The sequence below is a fragment of the Tachysurus fulvidraco genome, chromosome 3, assembly GCF_022655615.1.
Source record: "Tachysurus fulvidraco isolate hzauxx_2018 chromosome 3, HZAU_PFXX_2.0, whole genome shotgun sequence".
NCBI classification, from domain to species: domain Eukaryota; kingdom Metazoa; phylum Chordata; class Actinopteri; order Siluriformes; family Bagridae; genus Tachysurus; species Tachysurus fulvidraco.
The window spans coordinates 13,555,708-13,575,932 of NC_062520.1; the positions used below are offsets into that span (position 1 = coordinate 13,555,708).

Below are 20,225 nucleotides of genomic sequence, written 5' to 3' on the forward strand. Positions count from 1 at the left end.
TAATTGTTCGATTCACATGCTGAACTACTGCCTTCCTTTAATCAACAGTGAAACTTCAGCAGGCCTTATGCTTTTGGTCCAATTTAAAAATAGATGTTTTAGAGGTCAGAGGAAAAGGGATTTTTACAAGCCAAACCCCTGTACAACGTCACCTTGTCTGCTGTTCCAGTTAAAAATCAAACTCAATTAACGCAACTGGGCTACTGTGGTTCTGTTCGAAGTGTAAACAGAGTGGGTGGGGGTGGGGGTGGGTCAAAAAAGTGAAATAAACCAGAATAAACCCTGAAAGAATGTGGCAGAAAGAGAGGGCATGAGCGGGAGAAAGCGCAGCAATAGTAGTGGTGATAGTGTTTTGCTGAAATGTGAGGTAGTCAATATGGCCTATGTAAGGGAATCTGAGTGCAGTATTGAATTCTGAGTGGTGGGGCATTACGTTGTTATCGATAGTCTCTCTCAGGCGGGTGAGGTCCTCCATAGCAGCCTCCCAGTTCTGCATTAGTATCTCAGAAGCCAGCTTCCCCCACAGGGAGTTCAGCGCGTTTCTGTCCGTTGCAGGAACCTGCACAAACAACACAATGCACAATTAAACACAAGGAACAGCCTAATAGAAAACACTCAGACTTTATCTGTTCAAGGTGGCCAGTCATTGCTCTTTAAGGCCACCACAGTGAATGGGGCCAATGCTGTAAACCTCTGGAGCAAGTGGGGTCAAGTCCCCAGCTCAAGGGCAGAAAAATAAGAGCATTCAGGCCTGCCAAGCCTTGATGTGAAATATTGCACCAGATACTACTGTGTAAATAAGTGTAACTTTTTTTGTTGTTAAAAACTATTAGAGGCTTCGTAGTTGGAATGCGGGATGCATTTCTTGCCATCCGCTGCAAAACCTTGATACTTGGCTTGAAGTGAAACCACTTCAGAGTATAACAACATTTATTCATTTGTAGTGGGCAAACAGATTCAATTAAGTCATCTTTAGAGAACGAAGCCTGACAGGGAGAGAAATGGATCATGAAAGGCAGTTTAGCCTTCTATGAAGCCTCATTTGCTGCACTTTGTGATAAAGCAACCGCTGTGTCACGGACAACCATTCCACTATCCATCCAAATTACTGGAGTAACTGAAAGCACATTGGATCTGTATGTGCTTTTTCTTGTTTACTGCATGTTTTAACTCTCAAACAAGACACAGAGGACAGCAAGGTTTCTAAATGTGGAACACTTCTACTTTGATTCATCATGAATCACATCACTTAGTCAAGACAGAATCCAATTGGCCTCATGGTGGGTTGATTTCATTCCAAACAGTCTTTCTTGCATGAGGTTAAGTTGAAAAGATCCCTCGAGGTGAAAGGTGAAGGACTGGCTTGTCTGTAGCATGTAATGACACGCATTAAACAAGTGAGCACTGACTAAGCTCAGGGTCAAATGCTAATTATGTCAGGGGAAATGTTCAGTTAGTCAGATCAAATGATCAGGAGGAAAAGAAAAAAGGGTCAACAAAAGGGTAAGGAACTCTAAACAAACCTTTTTAGATGCATTCCACACAAAAGTCACCAAACACGCAGACTAGAAAGTACAAACCATTTAAAAATAAAATCCAAACCAAAACCCAAAGGTTTTTGAAAGCCAGGTCTTTCAGCAACCAGGACCATTTCCACAGAGTGCGTTTAAAACACCAGAAAACACCCATAAGCTGACATCAAAACAGTATTACTCACAACGTGTATGATAGCCCAGTGACACATCACTCACTCAGTTCAGCAGAGTGCAGGTTGGAGCTTCAGTTTAGCTAAAACTCTCTGAAGTGCTGAGGTCAGTGCAAGGCCACAGAGCAGTCCCTTCACTCAGTCTCCTTAATGAAGTGTGCTGCTACTGCTGGCCTAAACACATGTGCAAAAGCTTTGATCAACTCCGTAACAGGGACGAGTCCACAGCGAGTGGTTGGACACTAATCAGTGACTCTGCTCCAGAAGGAGTGCAGGAAGAATCAGCTCCAGACATTAAAGCCGGGGGAGCTGCTGTCTGCCCGGGAACATTTGCATTCAATGAGCTACTTAAAGCCGCAGCGTGTTGTGTGATGAGTACTAGGGCAATTTCAGAGACACTCGCCAAGTCTGCTTGTAAAAAGCGTTGTGGCCACATCACATCCCTTATATTTACTAATCTATTCTCACACTGACCTCAAGATTTCTTGCGACACTTTCAGTTTAATTAAAAAGAAGAGAAAAAAAAACACTTCAAAGAGATTCACTTGAAACAATGTGGTGACTGATAGCTGAGATAATCTGTTATCCATTTAAGACAAAAGGGGACCCTTCCTGCTCAATCACATTTCAGAGCCATTTATAGTCACTTCTCTAAATTACTGAAATGTAAACTCTTGTTAACTAGGCTCATCTCTGTAGAGACAATCAACTTCAAAGTCATGTAAACTTCTGTTCTTAATTGTCAGAAAGGACAAAAAAAAAATCGAAATAAAATAAATAAACAAAGCGGCAGCATATAATCAGCTGCAGGCATGTCAGAGTGCCAAGAGACCCGGACTGTCAGGACACAGGAAGCTGTGATAAAAGCACACCTCTGGGAGGCTGTGACTCAAGCAGGAAATCAGGGCAGGTGTCTGCACAGATACACAAAGATCTCACAAACTGACTTCAGATAATAAATCTCCCCCACCCTCGGCAGATCACACTCGGGGAGCACCCGGGCTCGTTCAGGTTCCTATTTTGTGAGGAAAACCCTAACGTCTCCATATGAGATGGAGCTTGTTTCCCTTTCACAAAGACGTGTTTAGGGGCTTATCGGAAATTCTTATCGAAGTCCGTTAATTCCAAAAGAGCTACGGCTGCAATCTGGTCCAAGCGTCCTCAACAGGATCTAGTACTGTACAGAACTTCATCTGATTGGTAAGGACGATGATGTCTCCTTGTTCGATGCCCAGACTGAGGACATTCTCAATAAATCACGCTCCATGCTGTGGAAGACAAACCTCAGAAAGCATCTGTGCTCTGTTGTGATTGTGACGTGGAAATATGCATCGTGCAGTTCCACTGACATGAACCAGTCCTGCGGTTGCATGCCGTGAAGAACATCCGGCAGGCATGACATGTGAAAGGGAAGCATGCTTTTAAGAATCACTTCTTAAGAATCAGTTCCCTTTCAACTTTCAAACTGGACAGAAACCACCTTTCTTTCTTCTGAAAGACCAAGTATGTTTTTGAGAACCGTAGGCTTTAACCTTTTCGGTGTCCAAAAGGGACGAAAAATGACACTCACCAAACCCTCACAAAAACACAAAGTGTGATATTACAAGCGGTCATACTTTATTTTACGAACTGCTAATGCTAGTCAATTCATGCTTGCTTCTCACACATACTCACACTGTGGGGTTTTCCCTTCAAATGTGTGCTTATGCAAGTTTCCCTTCAGGCTTATTCCAGTTTATGACTACACTGAACAATCAAGTGTCCCCAAACCTCATGTTTTTCCATTAAGGGCTCAATTTTGTTTGACTATAGCTACTCATCTACACTGAAACATACAAACCTTAGTGCAAAGTTAAAAGAATTTCCAAGTGCCACTTTGATGGATTTATGCTAAAAACAATCATTTGAATTATTGACAACTTTTTATTTTGCATTTATTCTTAAACTTCAGTAAATCGATTTTAGTAACCTTTATGCACCTTATCGGCAAAAAAACTGGTGCAATTTCTGTGCTAAACCGATACAGCACAGCGAGTTCATATCAGATGAGTAGGAATGAATACATGGAACCAAAAACAAGGATGATATTTTCCAGTCAGAGGGGGAAAGAAAAGAAAAAACAAAACAACAAAAAAAATATCCATGCCACCATCTCTCACTGTCACCAAAAACCCTTCTCATTTGTAGCGCACTCATCTTGAAGTTTCCTCAACTTTGTCGTGTCTCTTCAGGCTCAGTCTTGCTGAAAATCACAACGTGGCCAACAGTGAACTTGGGGTCGAACGTCTTTCAAAATAGAAAACTGGGAGAGATTGAAGAATACAGCTGTGTTTCCAATATAAAAGGTCAACGCTTCGTTCTAAAAGTGTTTGTTTTCTTTTGCCTTTCTTTGGAAGGCACTGCCTGCTACATCTGGCAAGGCTCCATGTCATTATGGCAACTTTCTGTACACTGCCTGGCTTTCAGGGCCTGCCATGAGAGAATAGTTTCAATACCTGGGTTTTTCCAGGAGTTACCTTAGGTTTCCACTGCTTCCCCAAATGGGCACATTTTCACTCACTGACCAGCAACAATAAATTTACTGTGCTGCCGATCCGACGGGACACTCAATCTTTATTCTCAACATTCAATCCCAGCATTAGGAGATGATATGAATAAGTTGCTCTTTTCGCGCTGGGCCGCTATTGTAACAGGACCTCAGCTCTAGATTTTGCAAGCCTGGCTTCCTTCGTTAAATGACTAGGTTTCCCACGTTAAAGGAGTTCTCTGAGCCTAACCTCTCCTATAGTAGCACCCAACTGAGGACATGGGAGGTCTGGCACAAATGACAATAAAGCGAGAGAGTAGGCAGGGGGGGAAAAGTCGAGGCAGGTATTCGGTGAGAAAGGGTCGGGGTGGTTAAATCCAGTTTTACGTGTCATTTCCATGAGTGTTCCATGTTCTTTGTTCTACAATTGGAAATGAGGGTCAATGAGGGCCCAAAATCATGTTGCTGGAGGAAGCATGCTTTAGAGCAATTTGGGTCTATTTACACTGAGCTGCAATGCCATAAACAAGTCTGCCTGGTCTGTACTGGGGTCTCATCTACTCTCAGCGTTTGATGTGTGTAAAATGGAAATTGATGCCATTTTTCAAGTTCTTTAACAAAATGGGGGGTTCTGTCTCATTATGTCCACAGCTTCTCGCATGCACATGGAGTAAATGAAAATGCCTTTCGTCTACTATTCCCCGAATCGAAGAGGGAAAAAAATATATACCATGTTTACGAAAGATGTCTGCACTCGTGTACTGTGCCAATCCACGAAAGAGCTCCACGTTAAACAGAGTGCAAGTGTCGAATTTCCTGTGCACTTGAGTGGTGGGTACCTTAAAAAAAATCGAATGTAATCTTTGCTTATTAGAATGTACAGTTGGATATCTAGATATGAGAGTTAACCTGGCAGGTTTTGTGCACTTATCTTGCTCAAGAAGGCAGACTGAGCCAGATTGTAATGACAAGCCTGTATCGCTTTTCCCAAGTGGATTACAAAGCAACTCTTTCAACATTGTAGGCAAACTGTAAAGCAGCTCTGTGCTGTTGTCAAAGGCTTGCCTTCACAGTGCTCTAGTGTTTTTCCCTTTTCCCACAGGCAAACAAATAACCAAACATTTCAACTTCAATTAGAAGTCAAATAAATCCAGATATGCAGTTAGGTCATTTTTTTTATAACCATTGTGGTATTTATTACTCAAATTTGCTCATGATGTAAGGACAATTTTCTATGCTCTAGCACTAATGAATCATCTCTAAATAAGTGTGGGCAGGCAGAATGGACAGTGCGTATAATGAGGAGCCTTACATGTGAGAAGGCAAGCGAAATGGCACTAGGAGAAACACTCTGCACCAGGGGAGTGTGATAACTCAGTGAGGCATGGAGGGTCTCACACGTTCCCAGCTCAGCGCACCAGTGACAATGGGCATCTCTTTTCAGCCAAGCCCCTAAGTCCTTATAGTGTGGCCTTGAGAAGGGAGAGGGAGGGAGTGAGGGAGGAAGAGCCCAAGCAGGTCAGACAGTGACTATTCCCAGGCTTTCTCTCAGCCTTCCACCACACACACACACACACACACACGTTCACCAGACAGAATCGCATGCAGCCATACGTTTCGGCCACTCTCGTGCACGAGTTCATCTTTCACTCGTTTCTGCGAGCGGTGGGAGAGAAGCCACAAATGCCAGAGCCTGAGCAATGAGCCCTTTGTTTATAGAGGAAATAAGAAGTACGCATGTGTAACGCGGATACTGCCAGTACTCTCGGTGAACTGCAATTATCTTTCCCCGCAAACCTACTTTGGTATTATCTGATTTCCAAAGTATTCCACTGGTGAAAATTATTTAATCCAAAGTCCTCAGCACACCTCTGTTACAATCATATAGCAGACAAAAAAAAAAAGAGTCCAGGTTTAGTTTGGGATTTTTAACTCCCAAGCTAAATAAGAAGGCCAAAGGCACATGTGTCTGTGTGTGTTCCGCCGGTATTTTTTTTTTTTTTTTGCAGGAAAAGCAAGGATTTAAAAGAAAAAAAAAGTGTTTAAGTTAATAATCCATAAAATAGTTGGACATGAGCATTTCAAGCTTGTTATAAATCGGAATCTAGTGGAACAGCACACAACATTAAAGAGCTGCAAGGTTAGGGAATCCTGATGAAGTGTGATCTGGCCTCAGACTTCAATGGAAAAACCCATTGAGAGCATTTCTCTCAGTAAAGGAGACTGAAGCTGTGGGATGGAGGCTGCCACCAAGCTGCTGGCCAAGTTGAACAAGTTTATTCTAGCACTGAGGACACACAGCGGTGTTCACAAAACTATTTAATTCAAAACACCATTATCTCATCTTGGTGGAAAAAAAAGGACAGACAAACAATCAATGGATGATTCTATTATATGAGGCATTGTGTGTGTATTGGTGTAGGCAATATATTGACTTGTGAAAAACATAAAACCATTCATAGTTGACTTCATTCATAAAAACACACCTCTTGAGTTCATGAGTAACAGTCATAACTAAGGCTACTTGGCACTGTCTGCACTGTCCAGTGCTGAAACGGCAGGACATAAAGAAAATTTATTTCTATGAGGTGAGGAACGTGCTTCCTTAACTAGCACTCTCAGAGGAGTTCTCAATTGAAACCAAACGATTAAGCTATTATACAGCATACAAAAGTCACCACCATTCATTTATTGTCATCATTCAGTGGGAAACTGACACCAAGACATACAAATAAAATACAACTATTTTTTTTAAGCTGACTGTGGTGTTCAGACTTACCAGGACCCTGAAAAAGTAGAGGTACTCTGCGGCACCGGAGTAATTCCCACACTCGTACTGGAACTTGGCATATCTGTAAAGAGTATCCAAATACTCCTGGCGGAACTGCAAACGAAAGCAAATGAGATTTTAAAAATAAATAAATAAATAAATAAATAAATAAATAAATAAATAAATAAATAAAATACAACAATAGATTTCAACTGCTGAAGTTAATGACGTCACTGAATTTAAATATATTCTAAATCCCCACTGAAGTTCAGAAAGTGGTGAAGACAGGGCTGAACTCTCGAACCCTCAAGAGCATGTTTGGGAGAAACCCAAAATGTGGATATTTGACAATGGAGACCACACACGCCACTGTTTCCCAATACAGGAAGTCTTCCAGAAGTGAAGGCCAGTGTGAAGGCTGGGAGAGCTGCAAGGCGTGTGGGTAGTGCACGTTAAGGGTGCTGTTTAAGGGCTGTTAATGTGAATGACCCCTGCGTTAGCACACTAAAAAGGCACCAGGGCCTGTGAACTGAGGTGCACTGAGGACAGGCCCCGGATCAGTGGGATGCCGGGGTGAGAGGGGAATGCCGTCACATCAAATATAGAAGCCCCAAGCATTTTTGCGGGTAGCCCCACGGGTCTCGGAGCTGTTCGGCTTATTCTTAACAATTCGCCACAGAATGTAAATGTCCGCAGAAAATTCTGCAAGCCATAAAAAGCTCTGAAAATGAGTTAAGGTTTTGGGAAGTCGTTTAACGTCTCTGTGCCGCCCCTCCCACCGGCCCCCTGAAACAAGGCCAAGTTCACGCAGGAGTCATGAGAACTACTCAGAGCAGCAGAGGAGACGGTGGAGTTACTTACATTATGCTTCTCAGCCAGATAGTCAAACAGCATACGCCCATCTCTGGAAGAGGAGGAGAGAAAAAATGCTGTGGTGAATAGGGTTTTTTTAAAGGTTACTACATGTTCTTGCAGTTGTAATCAGTTTAAGAAGTGTGCAACACTCATGCTTTCTGTTAAGAGTATTACACAGGAAAGAGTAATAAAGACAGAGAAGAGTAGATAATAGTGGAAAGACAGAATTAGGAGATGATGGGGAAAAGGCAACCAAACCCTTTATCTGAACCATGAAGGAAAGTTAATGGCTTCACAACACTAGTCAATATTATAGAATTAAAGCAGAAAAAATTAAACATCATTGCTATAAATAACCATTGCTATTCGACCACATGGCCTCGGTGCTGCTGGTGTGACTTGAGGCAGATGAATAGGTAGAGGGGACTGGAAACCAGGTTTTCCGCACCACCACCCCCACCAAATGTGGCTAGCCTCTGCAGAACCAGCACACCAAACCGTGTGTCTCTGAACAAGCCAGACAGAAAAAGGAGGTCCCCGGTTTATTTTATTTGAGGGGAGCTTCAAAGGCTGTTTATAAAGGCGTGCTCTTGTCGCGCCGCTTCTGTGCCATTATACTGTCATCCAGCACATGCGGCAGCGCCGGGTGGAGAACAAGCCCCCATAATGAACATTTAAAGAAAAGAAAAAAGACATCAAACTGGGAGCACCTCTGCTTTCAACTGCCCTTGACATTCCCCTCAATCTCACTACCATCATGCCTTGGTGTGGGCTTGTGATTACTACTTCACACATCCGCAGGCGTGTGTGATAGCAGCTCTTCCCTGGTCAGTCATCCCGAGCAGACCGCAGCAGCTTCCCTGTGGAGGTGGAGCTGCTGCCGCCGGTTTCTGCGGGTATGAATGCTAACCTGCTACTTGCTAACCATCGCTGGTCCTAAACTACTGCCTCTACCCGACAGACAGAAACAGCAATTCGGCACAGGAACAAATAAATACGAGAGCCGGGCCACATTTCCTGGTTGCGTATTCGACTCGTGAAACACCAGACACCAAATAATGCCCTTTGAAACCAATATATTCGGATCGAATAAAAGTAAACTTCAAAGCCGCTCGTTAATGAGGAGCAGACGAGCAACTGGGTAGCTTAATTAAAACTGCCACAGCTTAATCCTCGACTGTGATAAACGTGTTTTGGTGTGAGAAACGAAAAAGCAAACCAGCGCGCCTACCACCTACCAAGGGCTCTCACACGAGGCTGAGAGGCCGCAAACTTCCATCCTGTATGATTTCCTGAGAAAACACAAGTCTGTGGAAACAAAGCGGCTCATTGATACGCAGAAAAGCAGTGTCAAACTCTGACCGCGTCAGGTTACAGGCGGGTAGAGAAAACCAAGTTTTTCCCTCCTATCAGCACCCCCGGCTAGCACTTTCCGCCCTATACACAAACACACGAGGCACCTTATAAAAAGCTTCCAGCTTGGTACATCTGAGAAGCATGACAAGAGCTTGCCTTGCTCATCAGATGATCTTAGATGAGTTTAATATCTGCACAGCACTGTTGCTTAATAAACACAACACTATAAATCATTCAATGGCGTCCAATAAAAATGGATGCGGATATCGGCAGGAATGTGTCCGCCAGATGGGGAAGGTTAAGACCTTGTCAATTCCATTTGGTTTATGATGTGTCCAAAAAGTTTGACTGATTAATCGGCATACTTCATGAAAAACGTGATGAAGAAAACGAGATTGGCTTATGAAGAAAACATTCTTTGATTAAGCAAAGAGCATCGTGCCAAAGAACTAAATCCGAACAATGTGGAATCAAGGTAGCGGAATCACGGAAAAACGCAGTGAGCCAAAAAAAACACTGCTGTGGATGGTACCACTTAGAAAGACAATATGGCTTATGATAGAAATTGACAGACAGACAGCTTCACCCAAACCTCCATCTGATACGAAGCTGATAACTTCAACAAGATAGACTTCATGTTAAACTTGATGAATTTCCTGGTTAAACAACTGCACTCTGACCATACAGGAGTGCACAGAGTTATAGGAGGGAAATGATTAGTCACATGAGTTCCCTTCGGTGTCTGAAGGTTTCTTCATGTTGTCTCAGGGACTTATCCCTCTTTATCATCATTTCTAGCTTGCACCTTTTGGGTCAATTTAAAATATATTATATGTTTAGATTTGTAGTAGGCTAGTGGTCAAGATGTTGGAGTACTAATCGGAAGGTTGGGAGTTCAAATCCCAGCTCCACCAAGTTGCCACTGCTGGGCCCCTGAGCAAGGCCTTTAACCCTAAATTGCTCAGGTGTATAAATGAGACATAACACGCAAGTCGCTCTAGACAAGGGCATCTTTTAGTATAAATGCTCCTCAATTATGGAATTCACTGCCTCCTACACTACGAAACATCACATCTGTGGGTGCATTTAAGTCCCAGTTAAAAACATATCTATTTAACAAGCATTTCAGATAATGCAATTATATGTATTATGTGTTGTGTATATGTAATTGTCTGAATGTACTGTATTTGTGAAATGTAAAGCGAGCTTGAGCTATGGAAAGGCGCTATATAAATAAAACTTCTTCTTCTTCTTCTTCATATGCCAAACGCTGAAAATGCAGATTTTAGAAAGCTGCTTTGTGACAATATGCATTAAAGAGTTACAAATAAAACTAAATTGAAAATAGAACAATGAGTGGACTACACTTTATTACGATCAATTATACACTGGGGGTGTAACAATCCGTTACATTATGGTATCTGTCAGTACAAAAGTGCTTTAAAGTTGCCATCAGCACTGGTTAACTGGATCACACAGAAGGATACCGTCAACCTAATTGTTTTAAACAATACATAAAAACAAACAGGGAAATAAGCGCCAGTTTAAGTGTTTTAGGAAAAGGTAACTTTACATATCTCAACTTGTTAGGAAGTTGGTGTCAGAGCACATGGGCAGACATGATGCAGTGTCCCTGGAGCAGAGAGGATTAAAAGCCTTGTTTAAGAGCCCAACAGTGGCAGATTGGCAGTACTGGGGCTTGAACCATCAACTTTCTGACCACTTACTGGCCACATCTCCCAACCTGATATGTTAGCATAATAGTGCATTAGCTTAGGGGGGAAAAAATCTTTAGGTCAGCAGTAAGCAGGAACTGGAAAATTCCCCCAAATCAAAAGTCTGGTGTACTTCAGCTTCTCAAAGTAAATTACAACACTGGAGCGAAAACACATTACAGTGTGCAGAACCTGCCAAATATGAGTACAGTACACTGGAGCTTGTACCACAAACATGCGGTCACAGGCTTGTGAGAATGTGCACAGTATACCATCATCCCATCACACTCTTAGAAACACACGTGTCACAGACACCTTACACATAACAGCACGACTCAAAAGAAACTTTCTCTACAATATAAAATATGTACATGCTCTGTTGGAGAGTTCTAAAATTTTGTTCAGCACTGTTGCCCTGAATAAAGTTTACGCTTATGACATTCGACACCTGAGATTATCCAGAGTGACTTAAAGAAGTAACATGAAGCCTCCGGCAATGAATACATCAATACTCGTTGACTTGATTACGGACTGAGAATACCTCCGTCAAGAAAAGAAAAAAAAAACGTGCTAGTTTAAGTACTTCGGTACGAGCCAGGTCTTTAAGCATCATTTGAAGTCAGCCAGTGATTCATCTGTTCGGACATCTAGGGAAAGTTCATTCCACCACCTAGGTGCCAGAATAGAGAAGAAAATAGCTTGGATTCATTTATCTGTTTGGCAGCATGGACAAGGAAAGCAACAATGCATCAGATGATGTTTTATTGTGCTGCTCATAACAGCTTTTGGCTGTTAAGGTTCAGGCAGGAAACAAAACAACAATTTATTTTTGACACCATACTAGATATTGACACCAGGCTCATCCTGGTGGAATCGATACATGATTGTCCATGGTATATAGTTCACTGTCGCGACCCTACTTCCACATGAACAGCAATCAATCAGCCGGTCTTTTCTCACAGGGTGAGGAAATCAGTCCCGGTGTCTGGGGAAAGTCAGTAGCAGAGAGCACAGGATTCAGAAAGACATGGAACCAACACCGGAACAGATGCTTCAGATGCACCTCCCCTCGTGCCATGTTTAACTCAGTTAGATGCTAATGTACAGCTTTTGTTACATTATGTGCTATTACGAGTCTGCACGTATCACACAAACAGTGTCATGATTAAGTTTCAGCTATTGTACTTTTAAAATGCATCGTATCCAAAATGGATCATGCAGAGATGCCACCGTATCATGTTGCTGCAAATAAATCACTAGACCCCCTTCGATATAAACCTAATGCTTTTCCTTCCCTCTAATAAACTGGATGGAAAGAACTTCACCTACGACTTTAGACGCTTTAACGTTATTAAAGGTGCTAAAAATACAGGCAGGTCAAGTGTTTCTACCCCAGTAACTGGGGTAGTTTGTGTTAAACTTAGCTCAAAGATCTTTTTTTAAAAAAAGCTTTGCATGATCAGAGCACAAAATTACTCACTTGGGCTTGTCTCACTACACAGAAAGCAGAGCCAAACAAATGTGCAGACTTAATTCGAGGAGCAACGCACGGGGAGGACGAGCAGCCTGAAACTGATTACATTCAATTATGAATGTATAAACATTGTTATATTGGCATATTGCACGTCCATCAAAATAATCATGTTGACTCGAAAGTCTACGGCATGATGTCAATTGTACTAATCCACAGTCTGCAGCTTCGTGTTGCTGGAGGACCGGCTGAAACAGATTGCTGTTGGTCTTCGGTATCCCAGCTCAGGTATAATCTGTTCACCAAAACCAAACTTCCTCTCAATTTCATAGCACAATTACATATGTTTACTTGAGACGTGTACGTCTTTATCGACACAGCACAGGCCTGTGAAAGTGCACAAGTCTGGCATTACTATATATATATATATATATATAAAAAACAGTAAGTAACAGTACAAACTTTACCGATGATTAAATTATATAACCACTAAAGTTTAGACTGCTGGTTTAGTCTGTTTCAGAGATTCAGTTACAATCCACAATTGTAGGGGAACAAAATTTGAACTTTTTTAGACCCTGGTATCAAGTGATTCATAAACGAAAAAATACATTCTTCATTCAAAACATACATAACTATTGCTATAATTCAATTCAATTGAAGTTCATAAATTCAAAGCCAAAAAACTTTTCAGTATGGGGCTTAAGCAAGATCCAAAACATTGCAGTGAAATATTTGACAATAAATAGATTTCTGTTTAGAGGCAGTGACTGAACAAAGAATGAGAGAGGAGAGAATCAGGGGTCTCCTGATTCTCTCTCTATCTCCCTCCCTCTCTCTTTGATCCTTCTCATGCCGTCTATGCAGAGCTGATCCAGGTTACGAGCTTGTTCATTCGTATAGTGCTTTTAACAGATGACTGTCTCAAAACAGCTTTACAGAAGCATAGAAACAAAATAAAAATTGTAAGTAAAGTTTGAAATGAAATGATTAAATGTATCCCTAATGAGCAAACCTGAGGAAAGGAAAGACTCCCTGAGATGAAAGGAACCAGATGTAAATGTCCTTTTTACAACGTTTTATATTTCCGCCTCAAAACACACCATCAGTGTCAAAATGTACCAGCACCCGAAAGCCCAAAAGTGTCCAATACTTTAAATACTTTGGGTTTTATTTTTAAATCGGCACTATAAATGTTCTCCCCAGTGCTGGTCACTACAGTCGAGTTCAGAGCAGTGAAAAAGTCAGCTAGGGAAACCCTGGTGGAAACTTTGCAAACTGTATTTGTGACTGCATTTTCTATTTGTGAATTCAGAAACTAAGACAATTGAAATAAAATAAAAAACAATGCATTACTGTTTGATGTTTGTTTACACAAATGTGCAAATTTCAAATGCAAAAGTCCATTTGCAACTGAATTTCCCCGTGTCCTACGAGTTACGGCCCTGTCGTGTTTAAATAGCAAGAGCAATTACTCCGTAGGCTGTTTCACTTCCTCCGTGTTGCGTACGGAGGGAGCCAAAATTCAAATGGAATTGCGATTCACTTTGCATCATCAATTCAGTTGCCTTTTGCAGTAAGCTGTCAGTCAGTGCTGGAGGTGGGAGTTTACTATGGGGTGAGTTTGACAAACATGGAAAATGTAATTGCAAATAGACTTTCCTTTTTCATTTAAAAATTGGCAGACGTTGTCTGTTCTGGCACCTAGACGGTGGAATCAGCTTGCCCAGGATGTCCGAATGTCTGAACAGCTGAGTCACTGTCTGTCCAAGTGACGTGTAATGACCTCCCTCTTCCCGAATAATTAAACTAGCAGATAAAAAAAAAAAAAAGACAAATACAACAAAAAACTTGTCTGTGTTTTGTCCTTACTTGCTGTATTGCCTCCCCAAGAAGGTTTTAGACTGATACTGCCATTGCGTTGGTCAGCTTTGTGCTTGGGTCTTCATCAGTGAATATTAGAAGACTTCAGCAGGAGTGTTACGTCTATAACGAACTCATAAAATTACACTGACCTATTAGTTCCTCAGGAGCTCTTGGTGGAGCAATTCCTCATGACTGTAAACTGTTGTAGAAAAGCCATTATTTATAATGACACCATTTACTGTCCAGTGTCACACATGAGTCTGGTTCCTACCAAGATTTCTTCCTCATATCATCTTTTTCCTTGCCACCGTTTCCCCAGGTTTACTCATTAGGGATAAACGTCAGACATAAACTGAACATTTTTATTCTGTTTCTATGCTACTGTAAAGCTGCTTTGACCCCAAGTTAATGTTAAACATGCTATACAAATAAACTGAATTGAAAGCATTCTTACTTCAGCAAGTCATCCTGGAAAAAACGTACAATGAATTTCAGGACAAACAAAAATCTAAATAGCAAAACATGAGTTGCATTTTCCTTTCAATTATGTCACAGTTAATGAATCCACAAATAAAAAACACCTAGAAAATATGCTTCCATACTTGGCCGCGTGGACGTCAGACAACTAATGTCCATGTTCGCTACAGGGAACATATCAAATATTAACTTTTTTTTTCCTGTTTTGTTCACATTCAGGTTTTCATTACAGACAATACCCCCTTTACACGTTTTTATGGGCCAAGTCAAATCTAAAGATTACACTAAATAAAAAGCAAACCAGCACAACCCTGTGCATGTATTATGTTTATTCTAATTAATTTCTCTATAGATGATGTGAACTTCACTCAGGTGATACAATCCATCCAGCAGAGAGCTTAATTACATTGGGAATAATGTAGAAAATGTATTTAAACCCTGCTGGCAAACTGATCCTTCAGAAAAATGAGTCAACGGAACAGGGGATGATGGTGGAAAATTTGTGATACCGTCGTTTCCACTGTTGTGTCGACCGCTGGCATTTATAGCACTCCTGAGTAGCAGTACTTACTCCAGCCCTCAGTTGTGGCTGTCTCTGTCTCTTTACAAGTGGGAGCGAGTTTGTATGCAGAGCTGCGGTAGCACTCGCACTAACTCACCTTGTCGACTGCATTTGTCTGGTGGTCTCCGGATCCTCAAACATTTTAACAATCGGCTCTGTCTCAGACTGCAGCTGCTTCAGCTGGGCCACGACCGCAGTCCTCTTCTCTCTCAGCGCTAAAACAAAGTAAACAAAAAGTATCGAGTACACAAGGGTGCAGATACGAACGTAGAAAGCGGCTCATAGGCACCTAGCTACAGGGACGAGAGCGCAGCAGGACTACAGCGGGGTCCAACAAGCTCAGAGCACCGGTGAAAATGCTTCCAGATTGCGTTCAAATTAATAGGACAATGTTCATAAATTATCACTGACTACAACCTGAGTGAAAAGTAGAATCTTTGAGATTATGTTTAATTTGATTAAATATTATTTACACAGAACTTTTTTGAAATTGTTGCAAAGTAGCTTTAAAGAAATATAAAAATTCAAAATACAAATGCCAAAGTTTTGAACTGTAATATATATTTATAACCTTTCATGAAATTAGAAGAAGAAGAAGAATTTGTTTCTTCACAGCTTTGGATATTAGGGTCAAACCAAAGGGTCAGCTATAATACAGCAGCGATGGAGCAGAAGGGGTTAATAGCCCCACCCAAAGGTCTAACAGTGGCAGCTTGGCCAAACTCGGGCATGAACATAAACCTTCTGAACAACAATCCAGAGCCCTAACTGCTTGCATCAACATTGCCCATATTTACATGAACTGCAAAGTTTCATAGTATTCGGTTTCTCCCTTTCTTGTTGTAATGACAGTGTGCACTCGAGCTGGCACGAACTCTACAAGCTTGTGCAAAAAATGATCCATCTGTGCTGTCTAAATACATCCTTCTTTACAAGAGATTAAACATGGAAAATCACACCTTTTTTTACAAAGTAGTGAACATGCCCACTATCACACATTTGCTCCTATCTAAACAGGGATTAGTAACAAATCTTCTTCAGTTTTTCACACGTTATATGAAAACAAAAGTTTTCAGTGTGGTTTCAGACTTTTAACTATAATTGATATTATAGATTTATTACAATGCTCTTTTTCTGCGAATAGCCAATGAATATGCAGGTACGTGGAGAAAAAAAAAGCCAATCCAAACGAATTATACTAGCCTATACATAACTGTTAAGTCACCATTAAACATTTTGAGAGAAAACTAAGTTGGGAGCCAGACTCACAGACTTTGGTGTGAGAGGTGAAGATAAAATACTTGTGTTTTAAACACATTTGTTAATAGCGAATGGTCATTTGCGCGTTTCCTTTAATAGTGGCTCAAACGATTAAGGCTCTGGATTGTTGATTTGAAGTGCAGGGGTTCAAGCCCCAGTACCATCAAGCAGTCACACTTATAATAACTATTATGCCACCCCTGTACTGTCAGCACTTTTCTACCTTCGTTCCACTTGTCATGTCTTGGAGATTATCTGACCCGGTTGTCTAAACATCGTAATATGGTCCTTGTCAAAGTCTCTTAGATCACCTAAACTTGCCCATTTTTCCTGCTTCCAACACATCAACTTTGAGAACTGACAGTTTACTTTCTATCTGATATATCCCACTTTTAACAGCTGCTAAAAAAACAGCAGAAAAAATAATTGGTGCCCCCCTGCCCATTCCCGAGGACTTGTACCATACAAGAACCAGAAACCGAGCAGGACAAATCACTACTGACCCTTCACACCCTGTACACAACCTCTTTCAGCTTCTCCCTTCTGGCAGGCACTACAGAACATTGCTTACTAAAACTACCAGATACAGGAACAGTTTCTTTTCCCAGGCCCCTCATCACCCTGATTAACAACTCACCATAATTATATTCCCTGCTTCATATCTATAAGTACTGCATTATCAGCACTGTCAGTCATCATGTGTGTATGTTACACACACTACTGCTGCATATTGTACACAATCACATTACTGTTATTTACACTACCATGCACTTCTCACACTTTATGTACATAACTGACCAGTCATATATTCTGTATTCATATTTTATACTCATACTGTCTATATTGTATCTCATCGTCTGTATTGTCTTGTATAGTCTGTTTTGTCTTGTCCTGTATAGTATAGTGTTGTTTATGTCTGTACTTATGAGAGTCACAAACAGCTAGAACCAAATTCCTTGGCCAATAAACCGGATTCTAATTCTCCTACTGAAACAAGATGATCACTTATTCAAATCACATTTTCATGTTCTGGCAAATCTGTGTATAGTATAACATAGAAAGATTTATATTTAAATAGTTTCACTTTTTTTAACAAAAAGGAAAGTTAAATAGTTATAACCTTTCTGTGAGTTTTGTGCAATCCAATTGGTGTCCATCTCCATTAGCACAAAAAAAAAAACCAAGACAAGACAGGCAGCTTTTACGTTTTCTGACAAACAAAAAGTTGTTATCTGCCTTCTTTCGTTAATTGTGTCACTAAATCAGTAGTCTGCAGCACAACATATTATACAGCAAACAAATTGGGTCGAAAGAGCAAATAACAAGCACTAATGAGTTAAGTGTCAATGGGGGAAAGTACTCACAGTTTGGGATGTCTTTATCACAATACAAACTTTTATACACGTCCATGGCGAAGTCCACCATGTTGGTGTCGCTGAGAAGATCAAGCTTTCCGTGAAGAAGCTCGTTCTCATTGTAGATCTGTTGTGACAAACGAGTAAACAAGAAAACAAAATGTTTCTAAATGGGCGCGTTAAAGACACGTGTCCGATAACACAGATGTTAATGTGACTCTGGGCGACAAATCGTTTCTTTTCACACCTCGGACACAATATGAGCAGTTAGGAGATTAAGAGAAATATCAGTATGTATATCTAGTGTTGTCCATGTGGTTAGGTAACTGCTTCTATCCTGCTAGCTAACCGGCTAGTTAGCTGATGCTATCTGTTCGAACACGTGCTTAAAAACACTGACCATGGGTATAAATAAACACCTCCATACAACGACTTTCACTATTAACTCTGACTGTGTGCCTACCTCTTTAACAGACAAGAATTCCAGCAAAGGAAAAACGAGATGTCTGTCTAAAAAGTGGGCAATTTTTGTAGTCAAGTCGTACTCCGCCATGTTGGCCGCGGAAAAGGATCCGGTTCAAAACAGTAAAACTTTATCAGTCGAAGCGGCGTACAAAAGTGACATATGGCAACGAAGGGAAACGAACGGAAACGAAAAGAAACGAAGAGAGTTGAAATAAAGGGGTCTTGTGCTGAGTATAATTTGACATGTTTTGTATCTTTTATATGTCAACTGTTAACTTGCATAGACTTATTATGTATTAAAGATTGTAAATTGTGCAAAATCTTTGGACACAATCGTTATTATTATTATTATTATTATTATTGTTGTTGTTGTTGTTGTTGTTGTTGTTGTTGTTGTTGTTGTTGTTGTTTGTTATTTTTTATTTATAATAATAATAATAACAACAACAATAATAATTGTTGTTGTTGTTGTTATTATTATTATTATTATTATTATTATTATTATTATTATTATTATTATTATTATTATGGTTGTTGTTATTGCTGTTGTTGTTGTAGTTGTTGTTATCATTAGTGGTGATGTGTGTGAAAGAGAGAGAGAGAGTGAGAGAGAAAGAGAGAGAGAAGGAAGAAGAAGAAGAAGAGAGAGAGAGAGAGAGAGAGAGAGAGAGAGAGAGAGAGAGAGAGAGAGAGAGAGAGAGAGAGAGAGAGAGAGATGCCCTCATGTGTGGCTGTGGTCCTGCCTTGTCCCATGACCAGGATACAGCATTTACTGAAGAATAATAAATGATTTCATGATTTCTGAGTCCATTTCTGAAATATGCAAATTTAAAAATATGATGTTAGTCACATTCTCAGTGAAAGAAATGTCACTGATTTCTGTAAGATATGCTAGAACATTAGATATGCTTTAAAATTGGATTCTTTCCAATTTTTTAAAATATTTTTTAAGGAGCTACAGTAGTAGATTGAGCTTTATACTTGAAATTGTATAAGAGTTTAATTCCTTGCTGGCAGAACAAGAGTAGTGCAATAAGGAACAGCAATAAGGTACATTACACAAGCTCGATGTACAATTAATAATACAAATATATATATATATATATGTCATAATATTATATATCTTAGATCCTGCTAAATCAGATCATTATGGCAGATGAGACAAAAGATTTAAAAAAGCAAGTAAAAGGCACAGCATTTTATTCCATGTTTGTGCAGCTGTCTCATAAAGATACCCATGTGCTAGCCATATTGTGCAGTGAAGAGCCAATATCAGCTCCTAAATGGTCCATCTCTAATAGGTTCCACGAGTGCCATGTTTTCCTGACAGCCACATGGCGCTGTCGTAAGACAATCCCACAACAATTTCCCTCTTGTTACACTCAACTGGCTTTCTAAACCCTGACCTCAGGTAGAAATGAGTCAGAAACACACAGTAGTCATTATGGCTAGGTTTGTTTTACTCTGCCTCTGATACAGACACTACTACTGACAGTGTGGTGACACTACTGAAAAAAGTAAAAGCAAATCTGTCTTAACAAATGAATCCTAGCACTATGGCATACATTTGTGTAAAAGGTTTTGTTTTTGTCACTATGTACAAAAGTGCTTTTTTCTGTAGGATAATGTGGGGTAGCCATTAAGAGTGTTAGTGTTAGTATGTTCTCATTTCTGTGTGTTTCATTTTCTTGTATATTTCATAATGCAGGGACTTTATAATGTGCATGAACATAGAAAGATTCTAGAACAATCCCGTTATAGGACAGAATCCCATTATACTTGCTTTCCTATGACTCGTCTGAGAACTACACCAAGGTTTGGTTTGGTTTGTTTGAAATTTA

General features: G+C 40.5%; 1 protein-coding gene across 1 annotated transcript in view; it reads right to left on the bottom strand.

Annotated features, from left to right (window-relative positions):
* The window catches only part of eif3ea (eukaryotic translation initiation factor 3, subunit E, a), a 33,456-nt gene extending 14,912 nt beyond the window's left edge, over nt 1-18,544 (bottom strand). The window contains exons 1-6 of the mRNA XM_027149692.2: nt 18,383-18,544; nt 17,929-18,046; nt 15,402-15,519; nt 7,864-7,906; nt 7,012-7,116; nt 434-559 (exon numbers count right to left, since the gene is read on the bottom strand). Coding sequence (XP_027005493.1) covers nt 434-559; nt 7,012-7,116; nt 7,864-7,906; nt 15,402-15,519; nt 17,929-18,046; nt 18,383-18,472 — 600 coding nt within the window. The 5' untranslated portion in view covers nt 18,473-18,544. The remainder of the gene's footprint in view (nt 1-433; nt 560-7,011; nt 7,117-7,863; nt 7,907-15,401; nt 15,520-17,928; nt 18,047-18,382) is intronic.
* Between the last annotated feature and the right edge of the window lie 1,681 nt (nt 18,545-20,225).